Source organism: Buceros rhinoceros, unplaced genomic scaffold (genome assembly GCF_000710305.1).
Source record: "Buceros rhinoceros silvestris isolate BGI_N320 unplaced genomic scaffold, ASM71030v1 scaffold13016, whole genome shotgun sequence".
Taxonomy (NCBI): domain Eukaryota; kingdom Metazoa; phylum Chordata; class Aves; order Bucerotiformes; family Bucerotidae; genus Buceros; species Buceros rhinoceros.
Window position 1 is genome coordinate 86,403 of NW_010419392.1, and position 23,638 is coordinate 110,040.

At 40.3% G+C, this 23,638-nt stretch overlaps 1 protein-coding gene across 1 annotated transcript in view; it reads left to right on the forward strand.

Moving 5' to 3' along the window:
* Positions 1 to 22,054, forward strand: part of LOC104495867 (suppression of tumorigenicity 18 protein-like) — a gene marked incomplete at both ends in the record, with an annotated part of 36,069 nt that extends 14,015 nt beyond the window's left edge. Inside the window, 6 exons of the mRNA XM_010138904.1 lie at positions 8,572 to 8,762; positions 13,021 to 13,818; positions 16,801 to 16,935; positions 18,688 to 18,778; positions 20,378 to 20,482; positions 21,849 to 22,054. Of these exons, the coding sequence (XP_010137206.1) occupies positions 8,572 to 8,762; positions 13,021 to 13,818; positions 16,801 to 16,935; positions 18,688 to 18,778; positions 20,378 to 20,482; positions 21,849 to 22,054 (1,526 nt within the window). The remainder of the gene's footprint in view (positions 1 to 8,571; positions 8,763 to 13,020; positions 13,819 to 16,800; positions 16,936 to 18,687; positions 18,779 to 20,377; positions 20,483 to 21,848) is intronic.
* Positions 22,055 to 23,638: the final 1,584 nt, after the last annotated feature.

The window sequence follows — 23,638 nt, forward strand, 5'->3', positions numbered from 1 at the left end:
GCATCTCTTTTCTCTTTGTAGTTTTGATTGTGGTTTTGCAAGTTTTCTACTTACAGCCCCTATTTAATATAGGTTTAAAAAAGCAATAACTAATTATTTCCTTACCTTGAACTAAAACTTGTACATTCTTTAGCATATTACAGGAGTTGTTGTCTTCCCCATAACGCAGCTTCTGTGTTACCAGCACACAGTAAATGTTATCCCCCCAACCCTAAACAGGAATTTAGAGTTTTACATGCCTTAATGCCTTCTGCTGGGTGACAGAACACATCAGAATGTTATAGCCCCAAATGGTTGTTTCCTCTTATGGCAGATCTTTTCTCTGTAGATGTCCACACAGAGAGATGAAATGCCAGCCAGTGACTTCTGTCTCATATATATCAATCACGAGTTAAATATTATGGCTGGCTGGATTGCTCTGACTGATGTCAAGGGTGGATTCAGCCAAGCAAAAGCAAGCTGAAACAGACTGTGGACAGCCTGGAGATAGCAAGGAAAGGGAAAAAATGTAGCCATGGGACCTCTGCTGCATTAAACGGAGGTGCTGGCTCATGACAATGAATTTCTTACAGTCCCGTTGTCTTGTCAAAAAAAAAAAGTGCCCAAACCTTGTTGTCTTTATGTCTTCTCTAACCCGACTGTAGTTACTAGTATGATTTTATTTAAGCTTTTACTGGCATTAGCAGGCTGACCACTCACAGGCAAGGCGTTCTGGATGCAAAAGTTGTGTGGATTATCTGTAGGTTTGCCTTGAAACTTAATCCATTCTAAGCCAAGTTCTTGGCTTGCATCCCACTGAATTTATTGACCTACTGAACCTGGACAGATTGAGTGAGTAAATGAAAAAGAGGTTAGGGAGGCCGGTTTTGGCCCAGATCTTGGACATTCATTCATATTGCTGAATTTAAGAATTTCTTGTGGTCCACGCTACTAAAAACTAAGTTTCTTCCAAAGAGACTTTTACTAAAAATAACTTAGCTGCTAGAAAAGTGTTGAAATATACCACTTGAGCCATACAGACTTCTTGATCTATGAACTATGGAATGACACCGTGAAGTCATCCGTTTCATCACACAGTATTTCAGTTAGAGGGTTTATATGCATTATTTTTATATGATCTGAATATGCTTATGATCCTACAAGCTTGTAAACTGAAAACACAAACACAGAGAATTTAGCTCTGTGTTGCCCTCATCTGAGTCTTCTTTCCTGTTAAGTAGTAAACTAGAGTTTAAAAAAAAAAAAAGGTTTTAAACCCCCCCAAATATTTCACGAGCCTCTTGCAGCCTGAAATTGCTGTCCTTTAGCCTCAGGCATCACAGTGAGCTTGAGGCATGGCTGGATTTCACCGTAACGGTGAAAATCCATAACATGCCTTTGCCTATGTTATTGCTGACTTACCATTGCTTACCTCTTTTTACGTCCTCCTTTTTATTTGCTCAATCATTTCACAGTCCAGTTGTTCTCTTTGGTCAGGTGGCCTATAACATTTAGTTTACTGTCTGAAACATCTCCAAGCTTAGTACATAATGACTCGACACCATTACCCATTTCTCCCCAGCCTCTTCTTATGGGGGCTAATAAATCTGCTTTCATCAACAAGGCTATGGCAGCTCCTTTGCTTTTCTTGTATGTCTTTTTTAAATAAAATATATCTTTTAATATCATGCTTCAGCCAGCTTTCAGTTATGATACCATATTTTCTCAACGTTATTATCTGTCCGGTTCTGTTCCTTTTTTCCTATCTAAACCTTTCATTTTTGTATGTAGACGGACAATTTAATACCCTCAAGTTACTGAGCTTATTTTGCTCTATATTAGTGTTCATAAATATGAATTTCCCTTTTATCTTTCTTCACATCTACACCCCATGTGCATTCCTTTCATCTTGGTTCAGCCCTGGACTGAACTTCTCACAACTCTGACATTTTAGAGAAAGAGCATTGCCTGTGTATGGCAGTAAAGTTTCCTATTTGTGGAAGACCCTTTAACCCTGGAATGATTGCTCCAGCGCACAGGGAAAGGCCCTGTCCCTTCCACAGATACAACTTGTAAGCCAAGTGTACGCGTTTGTTAGAAAGGGGTGAAATGTGGAGGGGTTTTATGTGCGTGTGGTGTGTGATGTTAAAAATTAGAAACGTTCAGATCGTTTTTAATTATCCTTGGAGAATGTCATGCTAGTTCTGATCTTCTATTAGAGCCAATTATTTTTCATCGTCTAGGCAGAATCAGTGAAATACAACACGCTCAGTCATGGAGTCCAGATTGTCCAAAAGTTGCTATGGCTTGACACAAGAGAAGAAAACATTAATGTCAATGACCCTGACTCCAGATCAGCAATCAGGGTAAACACATTTTTAGCTTCTTGTCAGTGATGAGAACTCAGTGGTCCTTTCCAGGACTAGCCTGCAAAATATCTTCTGAAAAACTCATCAGATTTCTAATAACTCATGATCTTTCTAAATATTTTCAGATAAAGCCTTAAGTTTTAATTGCATCATGTTCTAATATATTAAAACTTATAATAATTATTTGAAATAATTAGAAAAAATGTTTTTCTTTTCTGGTGAAACTCAGTCTCGGACTGTCAATGAACTGTAGCTCATCCCTTGATTACTATTTTTTCACTTGCACAGTCTTATTCCTTGGAAGCTCTTCAGCTTGTCAGTGCGTTGCCAGCTGTAACTTTTAAAGCAAGCAGTTCCTTCTGGACATGTGCAGTTTCCCCACACCCGACAACTTACAAGTCTTTTTCACTTTTACTTTTTTAGGTAGGTAGAATGATCATTTTATTTAACCCACGGTCCAGCGTGTTCCACTATTCAGGGAGAAATTCATGGGCATACAAACCACCTGTACGCGTATTTTCATACCCCACTGAGTAGAACAAGGTCTGGAAATGGGAGGTACGTGGCAGGATGGAGTAGCTGAATCCAGCGCTGTAGAAATCCCGAGAATGTATGTAGGCCATGCAGCAGAGAAGAAACAAGGTATTGTAAAGCTTACAGAACTTTCTAAGAATGAGATTTGAAGGGTACAGAGACGGGATGAAGTCACTAGAGCCTTCTCTTGAGCTGCCACTCTCATTGACGTAAAGCATCTCCTCGAGTAACTTCCTTTAAACAAAAAAAAAGGACAAGGAAAGTATCAAGAAGTCCTTATTTGATACACAAGTAAATTTTTTAATGTTCTGTGAGAGACTTTGTTTAGTTTTTCATCTAGCACCTCTATGGATTTTAGAGTGGAATGCAGTAAATGGAATTAGTGTTTATTTGTCATTTTTCCAAAGGCATAAACTTTGTAGATTTGATATTCCTGTATCCATGGACAGAAGTGATGCAATTAATTTTCTTCCTTTTAGAAAATATTCTCTCTGTGTGTGTAAAATCCGTGACTAATCCATGTATCTTAAAAGTAATGTCTACCTAGTTTTCTGAATCTAGGATTTGTCTGTATACATAGTCAGAATACGTGAATTCAGTAAGTAATTTCATGGCATTGGAAACACGACCTTAGTCCTTGGGTGCTGAATAGTTCTTGCAGGCCTGAGTGATGCTGTGGATCAAGTCTTTCTATGGAGACTCCAACTTCTGGCTATGAGGAGACAGTGAGTTGATATCATCTTTCTGTCTGTTCTCACTTTTAAAGCAACTCTCACTCTCACTTCCACTGAGCTATAAAATTTCCATGCACTCGTTGCAAACAAGGAGGGTCGGTTGAGGAAAAGGAACACAAATCTGACCGTCTTAAACTGAAGACGGAGTAAACAACTGAGTCATAGTCACTCTCCACCTTTCCCCCCAAACACTGCTGTTCATTCGAAGTTGCTGTAATTAACAGCACTCGTTTGGATTTTCAATTGCAGTGCTCAGTCTACCGATGCTCGCTTTCTTTGGACTCTGACATTCCAGCTCCTCTCATGAACCTCTGGCTTTCATTGTTGATGTAAACAATAACGTCAATGTCATCTCAACAGATGTGTGATCCATCCTAGGAGCAGATCATTTTTCTGTATCCAATGCGAGCAATTTCTCTTGTTCATCGTCAGCTTCTGAGGAGCTCAGGGTTTTTTTGATTTCATGGGATCAGATACTTCCAGCTATAGCCTAAACCTCTGGAAAACATTGGGCTAGAGACTTAGACAGAATCCAGCTCATCTGTTTCTTGGAGAACAAGTGGATGTAGAAGAAGACTAAAGTGGGGAGATGTTCAGAATACTTGTTCCTTTTAGGTACCTCTGATTTAGTACAGTCTTAAAATTCTTAGAAGAAAGCCTGACCGTGACAGACTGGTTCATCCGTGAGTGGCAGTTGTGAATGAATCTTCGAATACTGACTTTTCCCCCCCGTAAGGAAGATGCCCAATGGCATCTGCAAGCGCCCTATGGCATCTGCAAGATTGTGAGCAAAACCTGACCAAGGCCTAAAGCAGCAGGTAATGTCTTTATTCACCATATGATTAAGGGCAATTAGGCTATCTTTCTTTTTAACTGCTGGTATGACGTTAAATGGTTCCGCAGATGAGAAGATGATGTCTTCTTTAACTGTAATTCAATAATCTAATGTTTCCTTTTGTAGCATAGTTACACAAACAGTCAAAAGGGAATTCAGGCTAAGAGTTTTACATTATTTTCTCCAAAACCTAAAATGTTCCACTAATTATTCTTGTACAAACTCAAATGAGGAGTGGGCTCCTTAAATAGTGTTAGACAACAAATTTAAGTGCCATGATCTTCTAAGACATTTATGTTCTATTGAAGCTAAGGAATGTATGTGAGGTGCAGTGTGTTCTGTTAGCATTTTACATGGTATCCACTACAGGCATTAGTAAACAGCAGTTGTCAGGCTGAACGTGCCCCTGGTTTTACCCACTACGGCAGTTTTTAGTCCTGTTATCGTGCTTTACCAACCTGCAGGCTGCTGTGAGCAAGAAAAACACCCCCAGACATCTGGAAGCTTTGCCACCAGATGAACAACAAAAAAATCTTTGCTGGCTACCAAGTGGTTAAAGGTTGGGTTAAGGGCTTGACAAACACGTCCCTTAGATGAACCAAAAAAAAAAAAAATGAGCATGACAGTTTGCAGCAATAGGAAAGGCTGTCTGTGGTTAGGACTGTTTAAAACTTCTCTTTGAGGCATTGCGTTGTGGAGCTCAAAGCACTGTTCTGCCCGTACGCTCCCAGTGCCTGCCCACACCATCCAAGGTATATCATGAGCAGAAATAAAGAGGAGTACTTAGTACATTTAAATATATGTTTAGGTGTGAGATACGTATGGAAGGTTTATCATGGTTCGGGTTTTTTTTTCCCAACACATGCAACAAGGTCTTAGGTTTTAATTTCTTGGCTCACACTATAGTAACCGTCACAAGACTGTTTTTGGTAACTGAGTAATTGACTGAAAAAATAATAATAAAAAATCTGCTTATTATAAATAGTACTAAGATGATTTATTGTTCATAAAATTTAAGTAGAGTTACATTGGGGGGAAAAAAACCCCAACCCCTATGTATTGGCTTTGAGCTCATAACAAAAAGAGCTTCTCCTGTTTTATGAGCCTCAGATTACCAAATAACCTTGACAGCTGAATCAGTGTTCCATGACAACAAGCAGGCCATTGATAAATAGCAACAAAACTATTAGACATTGAATTTATGAGATGAGTAATAGAGAAGCTAAATTATAGGTTTACCATTTGACAAACTACAGCTTGACAAATCTGTGCTAACGTGTGTGTGTGTGAATGGACACAAGGAAAAGAGAAGAACAAACTTTTTAAGACAAAGGTGCAATCGACATGCCATGAATGTTACAAAGGCACAAATGTATTCTTTTCATAGGAGTTAAAATCCCCGTGTCCATTAACAAATACTTAATAATTCACGAGTAAGTACTTAAAGCTACCACTTGTGAACTGGCTGTTCTATTTTATGTCCATTTTTACTTTCAAGCACCATAAGGTAAAAAAGAAGGGGAATTGCCGGTACATGGCAGATCTTTAAATTGGCTCTTGCAAACTTACAGATTCCAGTTCAAACTCAAAACCAGCATTTTAATAACTCACCACCAGCAGCAGGAGTATATTCTGCTGGAGTGGCAAAATCTTTCCTGGCCTATGGAGAGCAATTTGCCCTTCCTAGGGAGGAAGCAACACCTGATTTTGTCATATTCCTGTAATCAGAGTGGAAGGTGTCAGGAATGATTTTACTTGAAGTTGAATCTCATGTATTCACTTATTTAAAAGTGATGGGAACTAGAGGAAATCTGGGTGAGTGGTCGCCTGTATACAGAAAAAGATACGAGCTAAGGACAAGCTAATGCATCGGTCTTTCATAGAGGGAAACTTTCTAACACAGGCAACTGCTTCCAGGCAGATTTGTGCCTCCCGTCCTGATGCGGATGCAGCAGCTCTGGATTCACTGCTGTAAACTGTGGTGGTCACAGCTGGGATTCTTGTGCTCTGGTTTCCCAGAGCAGATCTGCAGGTGGCACCTGCCTCTGGTCTTGATTGTGTTCTGCTGCCATCTGGGTTTGACTTTCTTTCACAGTTGTGGTGAAAAACTAGCATGTGCTGGGCTTAAAACATTATGTTACTAGAAGAAGAATGTACTTAGCGAGCAAGAATACAGCAATCAAGTTACCAGCTTACCCCATTTCCCCTTAACTTGAGCGGAAGATAGACGGTAGTCAGACAAATGACAGGATTAAAAATGAAGAGCTAGATGAAGTTCTGTGGCCTGTGTTGCACAGGAGGGCATACTAGATGATCTAATTGGATCTTCTGATCTAAAAATCTATTAATTACGCTTGTGTAAGAAACAGCTGTAGCTTTGTCGAAGGGGAATTAAAGACTGCAAATTCATCTTCTCCTAAACACTCTCACAGTAGCTACTGGAGGAATACTAAGCTTGACAAATAAATAAGATCAAAAGCAAACCTAGTGAAGGTTTTGTTCATTAGAAAAAAAAAGTGTGTGAAGGATTTTCAGGCATTTGCTGTTTATTCAATTTTCCTGAAACGACGTGAATGGTATAAACTGTTAAGAAACTCTTGATTTTATTTTCTTAGAAATAAATCATGCGTCTTTGTCCACACTACATCCACCCCTGATGTCTGTTATATGGCCATCACTTCCAAGAGGATGCTTATACCGTTGTGATTCTGACCTTTAATATGATGTTCATGTTATCTACTGTTCATAAACAGAGAAATAATAGAGAAGCCATAATCCATTCGACTAAAGCAGGTGCTTAGCACCCAGTATTCCTGATGCCCATAGCCCTGTAGCTTTCAGAAGATCAAGAATATCCACTGTGTTTAAGATGCATATGGTAGAATTTTAACACTCCACCTAAAATGCAGATCTTTGCGTTTTCCCGTCCTTCATGTTTGCAACGATGGATTGCCAAAAAGGTGCTTAGCCAAAAATGGGTATTTTTTTATAACAAAAAGCTCAAGTTAGTCATATGCTTTCATCCAAAACAATCAGAACCTGAGCCAATTTAGTGCATGTAAGATACCTTGGAAGGATTAATTTATGCTGTTGAGCTTGTAACATGTGTAACCAATAGGAGTTCTCTGCATACATGGATTTTTTGCAAATCTTGCAGCTAAGTCCATGAGCCAAATGGAAAATCCAACACTTAAGGGCATCGTGTAGATTTGTAATGCACCCTGCGGGTGCCTAAGGTCGAGAAAGCATTGAGTGGATTACACAGATTCATATATGTAGTTTTTTTCATCTCTGACAGATATAATATGAACGCTATTATTCACACCACACAAATTTCTTACACCGCTGTGTGAGAGAGAACAATGATACCACGCCAAATCACTCACACCAAAAGTTATTTTAAAAAGAGTGTTGGACGTTCAGGTTCTTTAGTGAGTATGGTACAACATCTATGGAGGCATCTCTGGAGGAGCCTTTTTCCAGAGTATATGGAGAACCCAAAAGAACTTCAACTAGGGTTTTATGGCTCGGATTAACTCAATGAAACCAACGCCTGGGTCTGATATTGAAAGAGGGACCCGTATTGCAACGTGTTCTGAATATAGAGTGTGTTTCAGAGGTTTCATGCTCTTGAACTCAGGTACGTGTTTGGATCTCCATAGTCACGTAAAGGTAATGGAGCCAAAGACTCGGGATGTTCCAGTATAACTGGGGGTATGTTTTTCCTCTTAGCTTCTTCTCTGGGTTATCAGCAGTTTTGTTCATCCTTACCTGGGTGTATTTATTTTACTGCAGAGCAGGTCTTGGATTAACATTTGTGTATTGAGGATTAAGGATGTTGGGTTATGGGTGTTTTGGTTTTGTTTTCCTCCTCATTCCCCTCCCCCCAAACAGATTTTGGCAGCAGTGAAAAGTGGGATTTGTCTTGCCCTGAGCTTTGAGTGCATGAGCTAAAATTAAGCATCCGCTAAGCACAACTTGCTGAAACTGAAGTGAATTGATATTTTGTCAGTCTTCATTTTATACTTAGAATTAAACTAGAGGATAGTGCTACTTTTTAAACAACTTACACCTCACTTCTCCCACTTTTTTCTCTACCATTGGTGACTGATCATTGCAGTGCCTACAAATGCTCCATGGCTAAGAAGAGAAAAGCCGAAGAACAGCTATCGGGCGTCCCTGTCAACAAAAGGAAGTCCCTGTTAATGAAACCCCGCCACTACAGCCCCAGCTTGGAATGCAAAGAAGAAAATGAAGACAGGACGGATTTACAGGAAGAGATCAGTGTCCTTGAGAGCAGTTCAACACCAGGTAGCCATGCAGCATGCCTCCCCTTGAACCTGCATTCCACAGCGAGGATGGGAGATGTGAAACTGTTTTCAAAAAGGATGCAGAATGTGTTTGACTCTTAAGAGAGTTGGAAGGATGCATTTCTGTCTAGGTTTAATCATGGTACTTCCAATTATTTTGTACGATAACTCCGCCTGAGATCTAGTAAATGCTTTGTAGGTCGCACAGAGATATAACTACGGCAGCAGGTCAGATATGGAGCAGCATCTGATCCTCTGCTAGCTCTGTCAAAGAACAAGGTTAAGCCCACCACTGAGAAAAACACATTTATGATTTTTCCCTGGAATATATAGAGCTCTTAAGAAGAAAAAAAACCGCTTAGCAAAACATTGTTGACTTTAACATTTAGCAAAGCGATTTCATGCATGTGACTGCTGCGTGCGTTCTGTTTAACACGATTATTAGACTCAGCACTTTTATACTTGTTATTCCAACTCTGCTAAGCCAAACACATCCAACAATTTATAGAAACTTCTACAATGTGTATACTGGAAAATATGGAAGAGGAGGGGGTGGCGGAAAGATACAGCTACAGTATGTCTGTATTGCTCTTCCTAATATATTTATACATATATTCAAGATGAACAAAAAGTATCAAACTAAATTGGCTGTCACATATTTGTTTAAGAAGTCCTGTGCAAATTAATCAGGCAAGTGAGAAGATATCAGTGGAATACATTCTGTATTTGTTTTAAAGGGAGGAGTCATCAGGAGGTAGAAAATGTCAAGATAAAAGCAGTGTGATCCAGCTCTGGGAAATTAGTAATCATAGATAATATGAAAACAGAATGAACTTGCATTCCATTCAGCTGCTGGTTGCTATGGGTGTTTAAAGTAATTTATTTTCCACTGAGTTTCTTTTTATCAAATATTTTGGAAGGACAGGGTGTTAGGTAGTCTTATCGAGGCTCCCTTTCCCACAAAAGGCTGGAACAGATGATCTTTCAAGGTCCCTTCCAACCTGGCCTATTCTAAGATGAACTAAGATTAGGAATTTATATCTTTATCTGCTCTAAATAGAATTTCTTTAAAAACCAAAACAACACCCCCCCCCCTTCCCGCCCCAGTTCTTACACATATGAACACTAGAAAACACACAGAAGGCAGCAGCAGCTGCCTTTCAGATTAGAGTCAAATCCTGGTTCTACCAAAATCCGTGGAGGTCTTTGCATCATTTCTATAGGACGAAGTTTTCAGCCAGTTGTAAGTCTTCTAGGAGGGGTCTTCCAGGGGTCTGCATCCCACCAGTGTGAAAGCCGAGAAGGGATCTCCCTCTTCAAACAGAACAGTAATTAACAAGGTGATACTCAATGTCTCTGCCTTTTGGGTGACATGACTAAGCCAAAATCATCAAGAAAAAAGCTCCATGGTTCTCAGTGCCTGTCCAACCTGCAAGAATTCCTATCTCCTAACACCAGAAAAGAAGATGTCTGAGAAAGAGTTTCTGTATGAGGTTTTGTTGTTGTTGTTCGGAAGGAGTTTTTTGATACATATATATATATATATAGACTATAGATAATTTTTCTGGTATTGATTCAGCCTGGTTCCTGGCTATCCAGGGTTGCCCTCAGTAAGGCATTTTTCTTTCCCTTGTGTCTGTCTTCTGCACAGCCTGAAGAACTTGCTGAAGAGAAACTCCTATGATGTATGTAAAAGTAGAACTCGTACCGTATACATATGAACCAGCTATTTAACTGGTTCTTTTTTCGGGAAAAGGGCAAGCGTTGGGCCAGGTCCATTGGTATAAACTTGGGGGAACATTGTCTGCCAGCCCTTCAGTCAAAAGCAAGAGAACTCTTGGTTTCAAAAAGATTTATTTGATATCAGTGACATTTCTCCCAACCTGCTTGTGTCACTGATAATACAACCTACCCCTTTCGCATTATTTTTTGCCAGCTACAAAACAATGTACCAATGTACAAAACCAATGACCAGCTCAAGCATGCAGCTGGTCTGGATGTGCAGGTTTATTTGTAATTTTAGTGTAACATTGCTGATTTTATTATGGACTCACGACTTTTGTCTGTTGATCCGTCAATGCTTCAGTTCATGGCTTGATGCAACTGTAAACTAAGCTGAGTTTTGGTTATTTTTAAGTAAATTTACAGCCTGTAGAAGGGAAAAGCAAAGCTGGGACAGCTGATCCATTAAGACTGGTTCAACCACAAATTTTTAAACATTGCATTTAAAAATTATTGAACATATAAGGAGGAAATTTATGAATTTTTACTATTTTTCAAAAAAACCTGAAAAAATTATTATCAGGTGTTGTTTGCTGTGTTTTTCTTTTGAAGGGTGGGGGTTGCGTTCTTTAAAACTAGAACTTCTTACTTTTTTGAAATGAGCCACTGATTGGGATTCTGTTATTTTCTACATGGCAGAAGAGCAAATAATAAAACCCCATTTGACCCAAGTTGGTTAGAGAGCCAAATCATCATTCTTGCTGAGACGTGAAAAGACAGCAGACTTCTTTATTCAGAATACCGCAATGTGTGTGGTACCAGACCAGCTGCTAAAAAGTTACACTGGGGTTTGCAGACACTTTTTTTAAACACGACTTTATGCACACAGCGCACAAGACCACCCCTCCCTGCATGAGCCCCATTTTCTGAAGAAGAATAAGAATTAATCAATATTTTCTTTTAGCATATAACAAACAGTTGAACCAAACAATTATGTAAACTGGAAATGACCCAAAATGCTAACAGTTTGGCAGCACTAAAGTGAAATGCATTGTGGTGCACATGTGCATTTTTGTCCCCCATTTCCCCTCCACAATAATCTGCACTTAATAGGAATATTTTAAACTATGTAGCTAAGCAACAGAGGTAATTGTTGCTTTCTAGAGCTTTTGTTAGGCACTCTAACACAGCCCAAATATGCATAATTAGGTATAATGTCTATAAATCATTATTGTACACATGTGGGTAGTTAAGTGGATTGAGAGAATAGTTCAATGAATTGGACATATTCACTGAAAATGCTTTTTATTTGTTTTCTGTAGTTCATAATACTTTAAAATTATCATAACCCTTTACACTTTCTCTTAATAGCTCGCTGTGTTATTGAGAGAAACTTCATTTGCATTTTAGACTATGCTTAATTCATTATTTAAACCTGGAGTTCTTCTGATTCAGGAGAGGACAGGCACATCTTATGAAATAGTCTGTGCTTGTTTATTCACCCTCCTTTCTAGGAAGTAAAATGTTAAATTTTTCAGTTTATGTTGAATAGATCCCAACAAAAGAATGTACCCTATAATCAGCATTATTGAAGGGGCTAGTGTTGTGACTAAATTCTTCCCTTCATCCAAAAATGCTTTTAGTTACTATGGCAATATTTACTTGATCCTGGCAAACCAGTGTTGATTTTAGAGAGATAATTACCAGAAAGGAAGATGATGGAGATGTATTTTTGAGTGTCCTTGTCAGAGGAAATGTTTATAAAAAATTAAATGAGATACAAAAGGCATATTGTCTTGCACACCAACAGCCTCTCCCTCATGCAGCCTCTATTACCTGCTGGCTGCTGCTTTTCTTCTGAAGAAAGATGTTTATAAGGACAGGATGCACTTCAGTGGTGTCTTTAACAAGTCCTTTATGAGTCTGCACATAACAACCATTTCTGTTTGCCTGTGCATGACCTGATCTATCACTTAATGTGGCAATTGCAGTGGTGACCAGGAGCTTGCCCTCTGTGAAGTATTGAGGGTTTTTTCCATCAAGGTCGTTCATGGGATCTGGGGTGACTGGGAGAGTAATTAGGATCTATTTTGAGAAAATATTTGGGACTTTTAGATGGAAGAAAAGTGAAAATAGATCAGAGGAATTCTAAAATGTGTGTGCCCGTATGTATAAATGCATCTATTACATAGCTTGTGTGTGTGTATATATATATATATAGCATCTGTATATGGCACATTATATGACCGTATAGGACTGCGTGTGTGTTCTAAGGTAATATATGTCTTCACCATCAGTGGAAAAAAGCAACATATTTATTTCTCAGATAGCTTTGGAGCTATAACAGAGATATAATCTTGGAAGGGTTTTTCTTGATGCTACAAGCAGTCAGTTCAAACACAGCCTTAGTGTGAATTCAGTCATTTCAGAATACCTTTGAATAAAGAGATAGCGAATGGTAAGTAAATATCTTAGTATCGCTTCTACAAGACACACTTATTCTTACTTATATTTTTCTCTTGTTTTTTCTCAAGCAGAGGAGAGTACTCCGAAATCATCTGAGGAAACCCCTCATACAGCTGGGCAAGAAGATTCCAGTCAAAGAAAAGAGAACTACTCCAGCTATCAAGATGCTGTGGCCAAATCTTTGATGAACATGGGAAAATTAGCAAAAGATGCACCCAGTCAAATAGCGGCAGAAAACCTAAATGATAGCGGTATCCAATCCTTAAAAGCAGAAAGTGATGACACTGATGAATGTTACATGATTAACTCAGCTGAAGGAAAGGAAAAGACTGTTATTTCTGACCCAAAATACTGTTCATCTGAGGAAAATGAAAGTAACTCTGAACTTATGGACAACGAGTGGGACAGCTCCTCAAATTTCTCTGAAGAAACTAGTGTAAAGCCCCACGCAACACAGAAGTATATAGTAGAGTGTAACCAACCTAGCGTCCTGGAGGTCCCGGAAATTAAGAAGGAAGAGGTAGAATTTGGCCCTGGTGAAACACTCTGTGACTCAGAAACAGAGCCAAGAGCACCCCAGGAGTCTCGCCCAGATCTGTTTGAGCAGAGAATTCAGAATCCCTTCCCTGAAAGTGAAGACGACGATAACGAGTGCCTGTCAGAAACCACAGAAGTCTCGGTTGAGCTGGACAAAACAAAAGGGAACTTGAGTTTGCTAGAACAAGCGATCGCTCTGCAGGCGGAGCAAGGGCATGTGTTTCACAGCACCTACAAGGAACTGGATAGGTTTCTTCTGGAGCATCTAGCAGGGGAAAGGAGACAAACCAAAGTTGTTGACATTGGTGGGAGACAGATATTTAGCAACAAACGTAAGGAAGTATTTTTGGCTGTTCTTACCTGCTTAAGCGTTTCTCCCGTGATTGATAGAAGATTCTGAGCTGGGTTTTATAGCAACAGTAAAGAATCTGGAATTTAGCTGGTAATTTTGTTAATTATGTACCTTCACACTAGTGCCTTACATCTAACCAGGTTAAATGCTAGGTACTTGGCTTCCTGCCAAACCCCTACATGAAATGATCGGTAATGGGTACTAAAAGGGCTGTGTAGCTGGCAGTGACACTCCTTCTCCTCCGTTTCCTCCTCCTCTGCCTCCTCCTCCATAGGGCGCTAATACATACCTCCTAAATTTCAGCAGCCAAAAGAGAAGGCATTAAAATTGTGCTTAAGGAAAGGTTAGGGTGAAAAATTGGCCTCTTCCAAACATACCACCTAATTCCTAAGCCATGTGTTTTCTGAGTTCAGTCTACTTCACATATCAACATTTCATTTTGCTACAGCCAGCACTTCTGAGCCAGGAAAGCACAAGCCGTGCTCTTCTGCCTCATTCGCCATCAGCAGAATTACCAGTAAGTTCCAAAATCTTTATTGTTTCTGATGGTTTGTGGCGTCCTACAAAGCTGTAGGAACATTGCTCCATTTTCAGTACTTAATCAGGCTTCCAGAAGTGGAGATTTAAAAGATTTGGGTCTGATTTGTAAACCGGGCTGTCTCGTACGAAACTCCTCAATTGAGGACAATTACAGAACATCAAGAGATGTCATTTTACAAGAGATGTCGTTTTACAAGCACTCTCCCTGCTGTAGTAAGTAACAATGCATTCATCTGTCCTTTGACTTTTCCTTCTGGGCTTCCAAATATACTGAGGTCACAACAGCATTGCTGCAATTTCTGCTTTTGGTAAACAATTTACTTTATCTCTAGTGTTATCTAGCGGGAACTCTAGTGTTACTTTAGATTGGTCCCTGTGGACATTGCAAATAGTATTTTTGTTTAGTTATCTAAACCATTTAGTGTATAAGGTAACTGACAAGGTTTGGGTTTTTTTTAGTAGTTGCACCTATGAAATATTTCCTGTAGCATTTTTCTGCCTCAAGCAGTCTTTTCATCTGGTATGGTATATACTGGAATTTCACAGATACCTTTTTTTATCCCGAGACCAGTTCACCAGGTTCACATTGGTGTCAATGTGACTTTCTCACAGCACACGTAGGAAGGAGCAGAGATGGTAAGCAGGGCAGAATCCGGCCCTTCCTGATTTCTCTCATATTATTATTAGCTGCACTTTGAAGGCGAGTTCAGAGGTAATGCTCATGGAGGAACAAACTAGGCTGTGTTCAGGTTGTATTAACACCACATGATTTTAGTCATTTTCTAAAAAATCCACTATCAAATCTGTAAGCAGTCTTTTCATCTGGTATGGTATATACTGGAATTTCACAGATACCTTTTTTTTATCCCGAGACCAGTTCACCAGGTTCACATTGGTGTCATGTGATTTTCTCACAGCACATGTAGGAAGGAGCAGAGATGGTAAGCAGGGCAGAATCCGGCCCTTCCTGATTTCTCTCATATTATTATTAGCTGCACTTTGAAGGCGAGTTCAGAGGTAATGCTCATGGAGGAACAAACTAGGCTGTGTTCAGGTTGTATTAACACCACATGATTTTAGTCATTTTCTAAAAAATCCACTATCAAATCTGTCAGCTCTTAATATTTTCCTTCTTGGATGTTACATAAGAAAAAGATGGCTTAAATTTATATTTTTCCATCTTTGTAAGGATAAACCTTTTGAATTAGTGGGGGGTGAGGTTGGGGGGAATGAAATCATGTTTCAGCATCCCTCTTTATTTTCTGTCCACTACTGCAGGCAGCACTTTCCATTTGCAGCGACTCTCAAAAGCATGTGGTCTCCTGTTGATGCCCAGTCTATTTTCTTTCCTTCCTTTATTTTTTTTTTAACTTTAAGTCTTGCCAGGAAGTTTAACCCTCATCTGTCTCTGGCGATCATGTCCCTAAGCACGTTCTACCTCACGGTCCAACGAAACGCGCTTGAAGGAAGCTGCTCCCTGTGCTGGCTGCAGCTGTTTTCTCCCCCAGCACTGAATGCTGTTGGCAGCCAATCACAGATGGAGCTAAAACCATCCTCAGCAATTTATGCGGCCACTTCCTCCAGATTTCTCACAAGAGAATTTCTGGACCAGAATCCATTCCTTTCTTGCCCAGACTTTTGATCCTGCATTGGAAATCAAATAAAGGCTTTCTGACCAGTGCTTCCCGCAAAACTCTAGGTGCTTGAAACAGAAATTGGGACTGCGCTGTGGCCATCACGGAGTGGCAGCTGTGGGGCTGGGCTGCGACCTCCGCCTTTGAAAGGGTATCGGCTGCTCCATGTTTTCCCCGTCATTGTGGGCTGCTCCACAAAGCGGCATTGCCATGTGTACCAGAGGGAACTGCTTGCCCTGCCTCTCAAATGGAAAGTGGCACGTATTCAGGTTCCTAACAAAGAACCTACAGCCCAGAGATCGGCGATATTTAAGGAATGGCTTCTGGTGAAATGCTTTTTGTTTGTTTGTTTGTTTTGTTTCACACCTCAGCTTTTATTTGGTTGTCCCAGCTTCCTGGAGTCTGACATTAACAGAGGAAAAGATTGTTTCTGCCTTTTTTTTTTTTAAATTTCTCTGTAGATCTTGCTGTTGGCTGATGCTGCCAGTTTTCTGGCTTACTGGATTGTGGCTTCTCTCCCGTTTGAGGCTCTGAATGGAATAAATGACACTGCAATCCTAAAGCTATATAGTTTAGCACATAAATGGCATATTGGGAGGGGGGAGCCATCGTTTAAAGGACACGCTGTGAAAACTAAAGGGATGCTTACATCGCAGACATCTCTGTTAAAACTTTGTGTAGGAATTACATCTGAGGTACGAAACAGAGCATCACGCTGCTAGGATTGCTCAGCCTGAGCGCAGACAGGGGCAAAAACCAAACAAAAACTGTATCTGATTTCTCTGCAGATTCACCTAGGCCTGAAAAGAGAGAAACCAAATGTCCCATCCCAGGATGTGATGGCACAGGGCACGTGACTGGGCTGTACCCTCACCACCGCAGCCTCTCGGGTTGTCCACATAAAGTTAGAGTGCCGCTAGAAAGTGAGTATCGTCACCCCGCAGTCCAGAATCTGGCCCAGTATTGTGGGTAGTGAGTACTCCTGCTGGAGAAGAAACCCCCTTTTTCTGGGTGAGATTGCAGAATGAGGCTGGGAGAGGAGCCATCGCTCCTTCTTTGCTCTCCAGCTCTTCGGTGCGGTCCTCCCTCCCACACTAGTGAAGCTCGAGTACTCCTCAGCAGTCGCATTTCAAACAGCAGTAGGCTCCTCAGGTGGCGTCAGGGGAGAATCAGATCAGAGCCAAACTATCCCCACCCTGCCAGCAGACCTGCACGCCGTAGTCTCAGGAATCTTCAAGATCTCGCTTGCCCACAGAAATCACCCGCTTGGTTCAGCGCTGGGAGCTGATTTGCCGTAATCACACACTGAGGCTGCTGGTTTGCGTTGCCAATAAGTGAGAGGCCTGGGCACGCTTATTCAGAGATGTTTCCAGTGTCCCTCATACCTCTGAGCTCAGAAAGGTTACTTCCATCAGTACATCGCAGCGCTGGTCCACAGCACGTCCCTCTCCTGTGACTGTAATGTCCCAACACTTTTCTGCCCAGTCTAGCCTGAATTTTTCTGCTTATTTCTAACCGTGCCGATCTGATTGTCTGTATGTGTGTGTGTGCAACGCGATGCAATGAAATGCTGCATAATAAGTCAAAACCTAATGTGAACATTGTTTAAACAACCTCATTAGATTGGTTTTTGTGGTGGCATGCGTGACAACAAATTACAAGGATATTTGCACTTTACCAATGTCCCGTTCCGAACTGTAGCTCTCCCTTTTTTAAAATCCGGTACTAAACTGTTTTTATGGAAACATCTGCCGAGTTAAGCAGGCTGCTGCATTTGGGAGGCCTCAGCAACATTAACTTTCTAAAAAGTTAAAATTACCAAGTCCTTTTTAACTATCACACTTCCAATCAGATGCGTTCTGTCCTGCTGGCAAAAAAAAATAAAATAAAATACATTATAATGTGGTTCCTGACAGAACAGTCTGGCTGACTGAACAGTCAGCTTTTCTGAAGCACTGTGCACTCCAGAGGATATCGCAGCACTGAAGTCCTGGGGGCAGATGTGCAAAGACACAGCCTGTTTAACACAGATGTACTTCTCTGTCTTAGTGAAGATTACCCACATCAAAAGGTATATCGGAACGTACGTGCAAGAGGTTGTAACCATCGCTGAGAGCGTAAGCTGCTGCTTGGGAGCGTGACTGAGTGGTCTAAAGTAGTTTCAGCACAGCTCAGAGGATCAGAAAGTATCAGGGTGCAAAGGGGATGTAGTCAGATCAGAGCACCTCACTCAGGTGCAAGAGCCTTCCTGCACCTGAGATCTCGCCCCAAGCTGAGTCAGAGGGACTTCAGCTACATGTAGCATGGCTGTGTGGCCCAGGGCTCCTCTGTCACCCTCCTTTTCTAGTCAGCTGAGTTGGCCTTGTACGAATCACAGGGCAAAGGGCTCCATGATGCAATACCCTTGGTAATTTACACCTTTTGTTATTTTAAAGCCCCTAGAAACACTGATGTGTGTGTGGGAAGCAGCACTGCAGCAATATGGGGGTAAACTGGTAAATGCTGGAGGCACCAGCCTTGCTGTGTTGTAGGTCCCTTCCTTCCTTTTCATTTGCCGTCAAAGTCTGACAGAATTTCTGAGTCCAAAATGTTCATAGATTCATACATTTTTAAAATGTATGTTTTTTAATTAATGGACATTATTACCAGCTCTTCTTTTTCTTACTGCTGTTTAGTTCTTGCCATGCATGAAAACGTTTTGAAGTGCCCCACCCCAGGATGCACTGGAAGAGGACACGTCAACAGCAATCGCAACACACACAGAAGGTAGGTCGGAAAAGTTCCTGTCCACTTGAAACCTTACGTGTGCTCGGGAGTAAACTGATGGGCACATCTTGGCAGTAGATGTACGTTATGTTCTACACTGCAGAATGCCTATGAACTCCAAGGGTAGCCTGTATTAGTTATAACCAAATAATTGTGTTTCATTTCATTATTTTAAAAAATGGCTGCAGCACTGAGGATGGCAAATTCCTCTACTATTTTCCAGAGATGAGATTTCAAACTACAGTTTCATCACAGTCTTCACAGCGAAACATCATCAGGTAGAAGGGCTAGCAATGAACAAATACATTATTGTTGCTACAGCTGGAAAACCCAGAGGAAAACAAAGCTGCTTGCTTTTGCACCACTTACGTGGTAGTCCTTGGCTGAAGTTCCCATCAAGGCACGATCCCTTTTAAGTGGAATATTTTAGAATCCATGCAAAAACTAACTCCGATTATTACCCTCAAGAATGTCATCTTCCTGCTCGGAACGCTCCTATCTGTTTAACTTGCTGCCTGCAGGGAGAAAGTAAAATTGAGCAAAGCCTTGCAGACAGGCAGCTGGGGAATCACAGCTGGGCTGCAGGTGAGGCAGAGCGCCGAGGCACTCTGTCTCCAGCAAGCCACTGGCATGGCTCGCGGAAGAAAAACCGTCCTCGGTGCGCCGCTGGGCTGCAGGTGAGGCAGAGCGCCGAGGCCCTCTGTCTCCAGCAAGCCACTGGCATGGCTCGTGTCAGCACTGCTTCCTCTGGAAGCCGGCAAGCCAAAATATTCCATTGGAGTGCCTCTGGGAAAATATAATGTCAATTTTACGATCAAACTTGGGACATAAAAAGTTCTAAAGCCAACTTTGAACTGAATTTTTGTAGGATTTTTTTTTTTTCCTGCTGTTTGACTGATCGATTGGTTGGTGTATGAGCGAGTGAAAATCAAGGATGATCATACTATGTTACTACCTATAATACAAAAAGTTAGTCTTTACCAGAGAGATTACAAGATCATCTACCGGGATGTATAAGGAACCAGTAAGTATTTTTCCATTGTGTTTTCTGGTTTCAAATTCCCTGTCATCTTCGCAGCACATCTGCTGTATCATCAGCAACCCACGACCAGGGTAAGAAAACGTGTTCGAATCTAGTAAAGCAAATCGATTAAAAAAAAGAAAGCACAACCTGAAATGACAAAATGTGTTCTTTGGTGACTGTGGCTCACGTACACATGTTTGTTTGGTTTTTTTCTTTCACTTTCCTTTCAATCAGCAGGAGGCTTATATGCATGGTTTAGCTGATAAAGTAAATGTCATTTGTCAAAAAATTTACTAGTGACTTGCCAGCCACAAAACATCAAAGCTGAACTGAGAAAAACTCCTACATGATTCTGTTTCCAGATGTATCACCTCGAATACACAGATTTCACAGTTTTGCATTAAGAATTTAAAACCAGATGAAGCTGGACTATAACAGCAGCAGCTCCCGTAGGTGCACAGGGCACCAGCGAAGCTCAAAGTCGTTGAGTTCCACATCACACATTTCCTTAAGATTTCAGTTTAACGTGTAGGGTTTTTCTTCTTGTTTCTTCTCTTCATCTTGCTTTTAAACAGCCTTTCTGGTTGCCCAATTGCTGCAGCTGAAAAGTTGGCAATGTCCCAGGAGAAGAACCAGCTGGAGTCTCCAAAAGCTGGGCAGTGCCATGACCAGGCTCACAGGTAAGAGCCTTCACAAAATAGTCTCTCCAGAGTATTTCTGCACAAAACCTCAGGTCTTTCCCCCATTTCAGATTGCGGCTACAGGGGTAACTTGGTTTACCAGCATGAACCTATGCAAAGCAAAGTAACTTGACCATATCTCAAAATTAACAAGCAGCTTTCCACTGGTTCTTGTGCACGTGGCTGGTGTTAAAGACAACGTGCACATCTTTTGAAAAGCAATCAAATATATTCTTCTAAATCTTACTTCAACACAATAGCCTAATCAGATGTCTTTCTCCTTGTTGAAATGTTTAAAACAATTTTCAAAAACTGTTTCTCTGTTGCATTGTTTTGGCCACTGACATTTGATTAAATTAAATATCTTACTGCACTTTTCGCAGCTCAGCCCTCATTTATTTTGTGATTCTTTTCAGAGGAATCTTCCAGTGATCCAGTAAGTAGCATGTTACCTGAAAGGGCTGAGAACTCTGCTCCTTCTGGTTCCCCACCATTGGATAACTCATATTTTGAGTTTCTTTATTTTAAGTTTATTGGTTTAATTAGTCTAGATTTTTTTTTTATACAACGGCATCAAAAAGGGGAAACATTTTTTATTGCAGCTCTATTTCATTTGAGGGTTATATGGACCCTTCAGACATGCATAATTTGCACATCATTGGCACAATGACCATTACAACCTATTATATTCAGGTCTATTTGGGGACACTTTAATTTGTGGATTATTGACATGATCAGCTCGAATGGTTCCTTCAGAGCCGTTACGGAATATTATGTCCATGTGTCTGCCAACTGCATGTGCCTTAACACTACATATGAGAAGTCCTTAGGAAATTACTAAAGACAAGTAGTTACTGAGCAGTAGCTAAATGGAATAACACACTATAAATCATTTGTTCCTCTCGAATAACGGAAGCCATTATTTTGGATCATCGTGTGTTATATTTATACCATACTCGGTCACTGCAAAGTGGGAACAACAGCGATCCATAGAACTACAAGTCCTTCAACTAGCAAAAGTCCAGAAAATTTTTAGCAATAAAAGAAGCACCATGCTCCAGTGGTAACCTAGAAGTCAGTCAGTATCGTTCTTGTAAACAGCCCACACCACTGCTAGAGAACAGTAGATTTTTTTTTTTTTTTTTTATGTCCTCAGGTTTGAACTCATATGAAGTCAAAGTGCTCTTTGACTACTAGGTCAGCCACCAAATTTATGTTATTTATTTATTGTGTACATCCACCAGTAAATTTTATATGTGATAACAGTGCACTTTTGGATACTGAGATGCAGCTGTATCCTATTTTTCAGGAAGTTATTTAAAGATATTCTTGTCTTTCTCATTCATTTTTTCCCTCCTCTCCACAGGACAAATTTAGCAAAGCAGCCTGAGGTGTCTCAGTACAGTTACAGAACTTCACAGCCAGTCACCTCCTTCAGAGCCACCCTGGCGAAAGAACAGGAGAAGTTTGGGAAAGTACCGTTTGATTATGCCAGCTTTGATGCACAAGTCTTTGGCAAACGCACAACAGCACCTGTGGCACAAGGACGAAAAACACCCCAGTTCGTTGAATGTAAGCTTGAAATTCCATTCTCTCTTTGAAAACGGGAAAATGTTAATGACTCTCTTCAGTTTTTTTTTTTTCCTTCTGCTTTCGAACTCCTAGAATTCCAAAGATCTCTGTAGGAAGCATCTTTAACCACTTGTGTCCAGAATGCTGGTTTGCTAAATATAGAATACTAGAAAGCAAAATATTATCACGATAAGGTTTCTTTTTTTGATGTTTCTTTAAAAAGCAACTATTAGGGCAAAAGGGAATTAAAGTCAGGTTTCCAGGTATTTCAGATACATTTTAATGCACCCACGCAGGCACTACTCCTCCTCATACAGGTATTACTCCTCCAGCTGCATTACTTCTAGGTCTGGATTGGATTTGTTTTGGGATCTCCTATTTCTGCACTACTTCATATGTGTAGTGCAGACATATCCAACACATCGAGTTGTTGTCGGGACTCCTCTGCTTGCTTCGCTTACGGACTGGCTGAGGTACTCTCTACGAATTGGGTACGACAGCGTGAATGCTAATCATTTATTGCAGATGCCCTTCACAATCTCCATGGGAAAAGTCAGCAAGATTCTGTCATTGTATTGACCGTTATAAAATACTTTTTAGATCAAAGAACCGAACAATTCTGTTGCCATGAGGGAAATGGAAAAAAAAAAAGGTTTCAATCCACCATATTTGGGTTCAGAAGAAAACAGATCCAAAACGATGCGTCAAAAGACTCTTTAGTTGGTTTTTCTTTTGTTCATGACAAAAAATTTAGTAAAGGAAAACAAATTGCATCCCACAAAGGAGAACATTCATACTAAGGTGAACAGAAAAGCAGAAAATATTGTATATGTATATAAACATTATAATATGATGGACTTCTAATACTATACAATATTTTATATGTTTTATATTTATAAAATTTGTGTTCCTATGTATTTACTTGTGTATGTGTCTGAGTAGAGGCACACACGTATATATGTATGTTTGTAGGTATCTGTTTGTGTATATATACAAATACCCTATTTAAAATTGCAAATGCAGAGTAGATATTTATCTGGCCTGGAAAATAGGCTTGTTCAAATGAAAGCAAATATGTGCATTGCCAGCTTCTTGGGTGGCAGATTTTCCAATTTTGTTTGTAAAATTGAATATTCCCTATTAGCTGTCTCTTTGCACAGATGTATGTCGACTTCACAGGTTCATTTCAAGGAAAAAATGATTGAAGTGTTTTTATACAAATGCAAATACATACATATGCAATTTGTCTCTAACGTATATCAGGGCTGAAGTTTACAGCCTGTTGTTCTTGCAAAGAGCGCAGTGAGCAGCTATTATTTTAATGGAAAGGTGAAAGTGCAGGTGAGCGCTTTAACTGTGCAGATATACAGAAGTTGGCAATAAGAAGCGGATGATATAGTGACTGGTTCAGCGTCCTATGTAAATATGTAGCTAGAGAAAAGCTCAGCATTAGCCCTCTGTGGATTCTACACTTACAAACTTGATTTGTTAACAGAATATGCACCCTTCATAGCATGCTGGGGCTTTTTAATCTTTCAGGGTGAATAATGGAAAATGCTCTTTTTTTGCTCTTTAAACGTAATT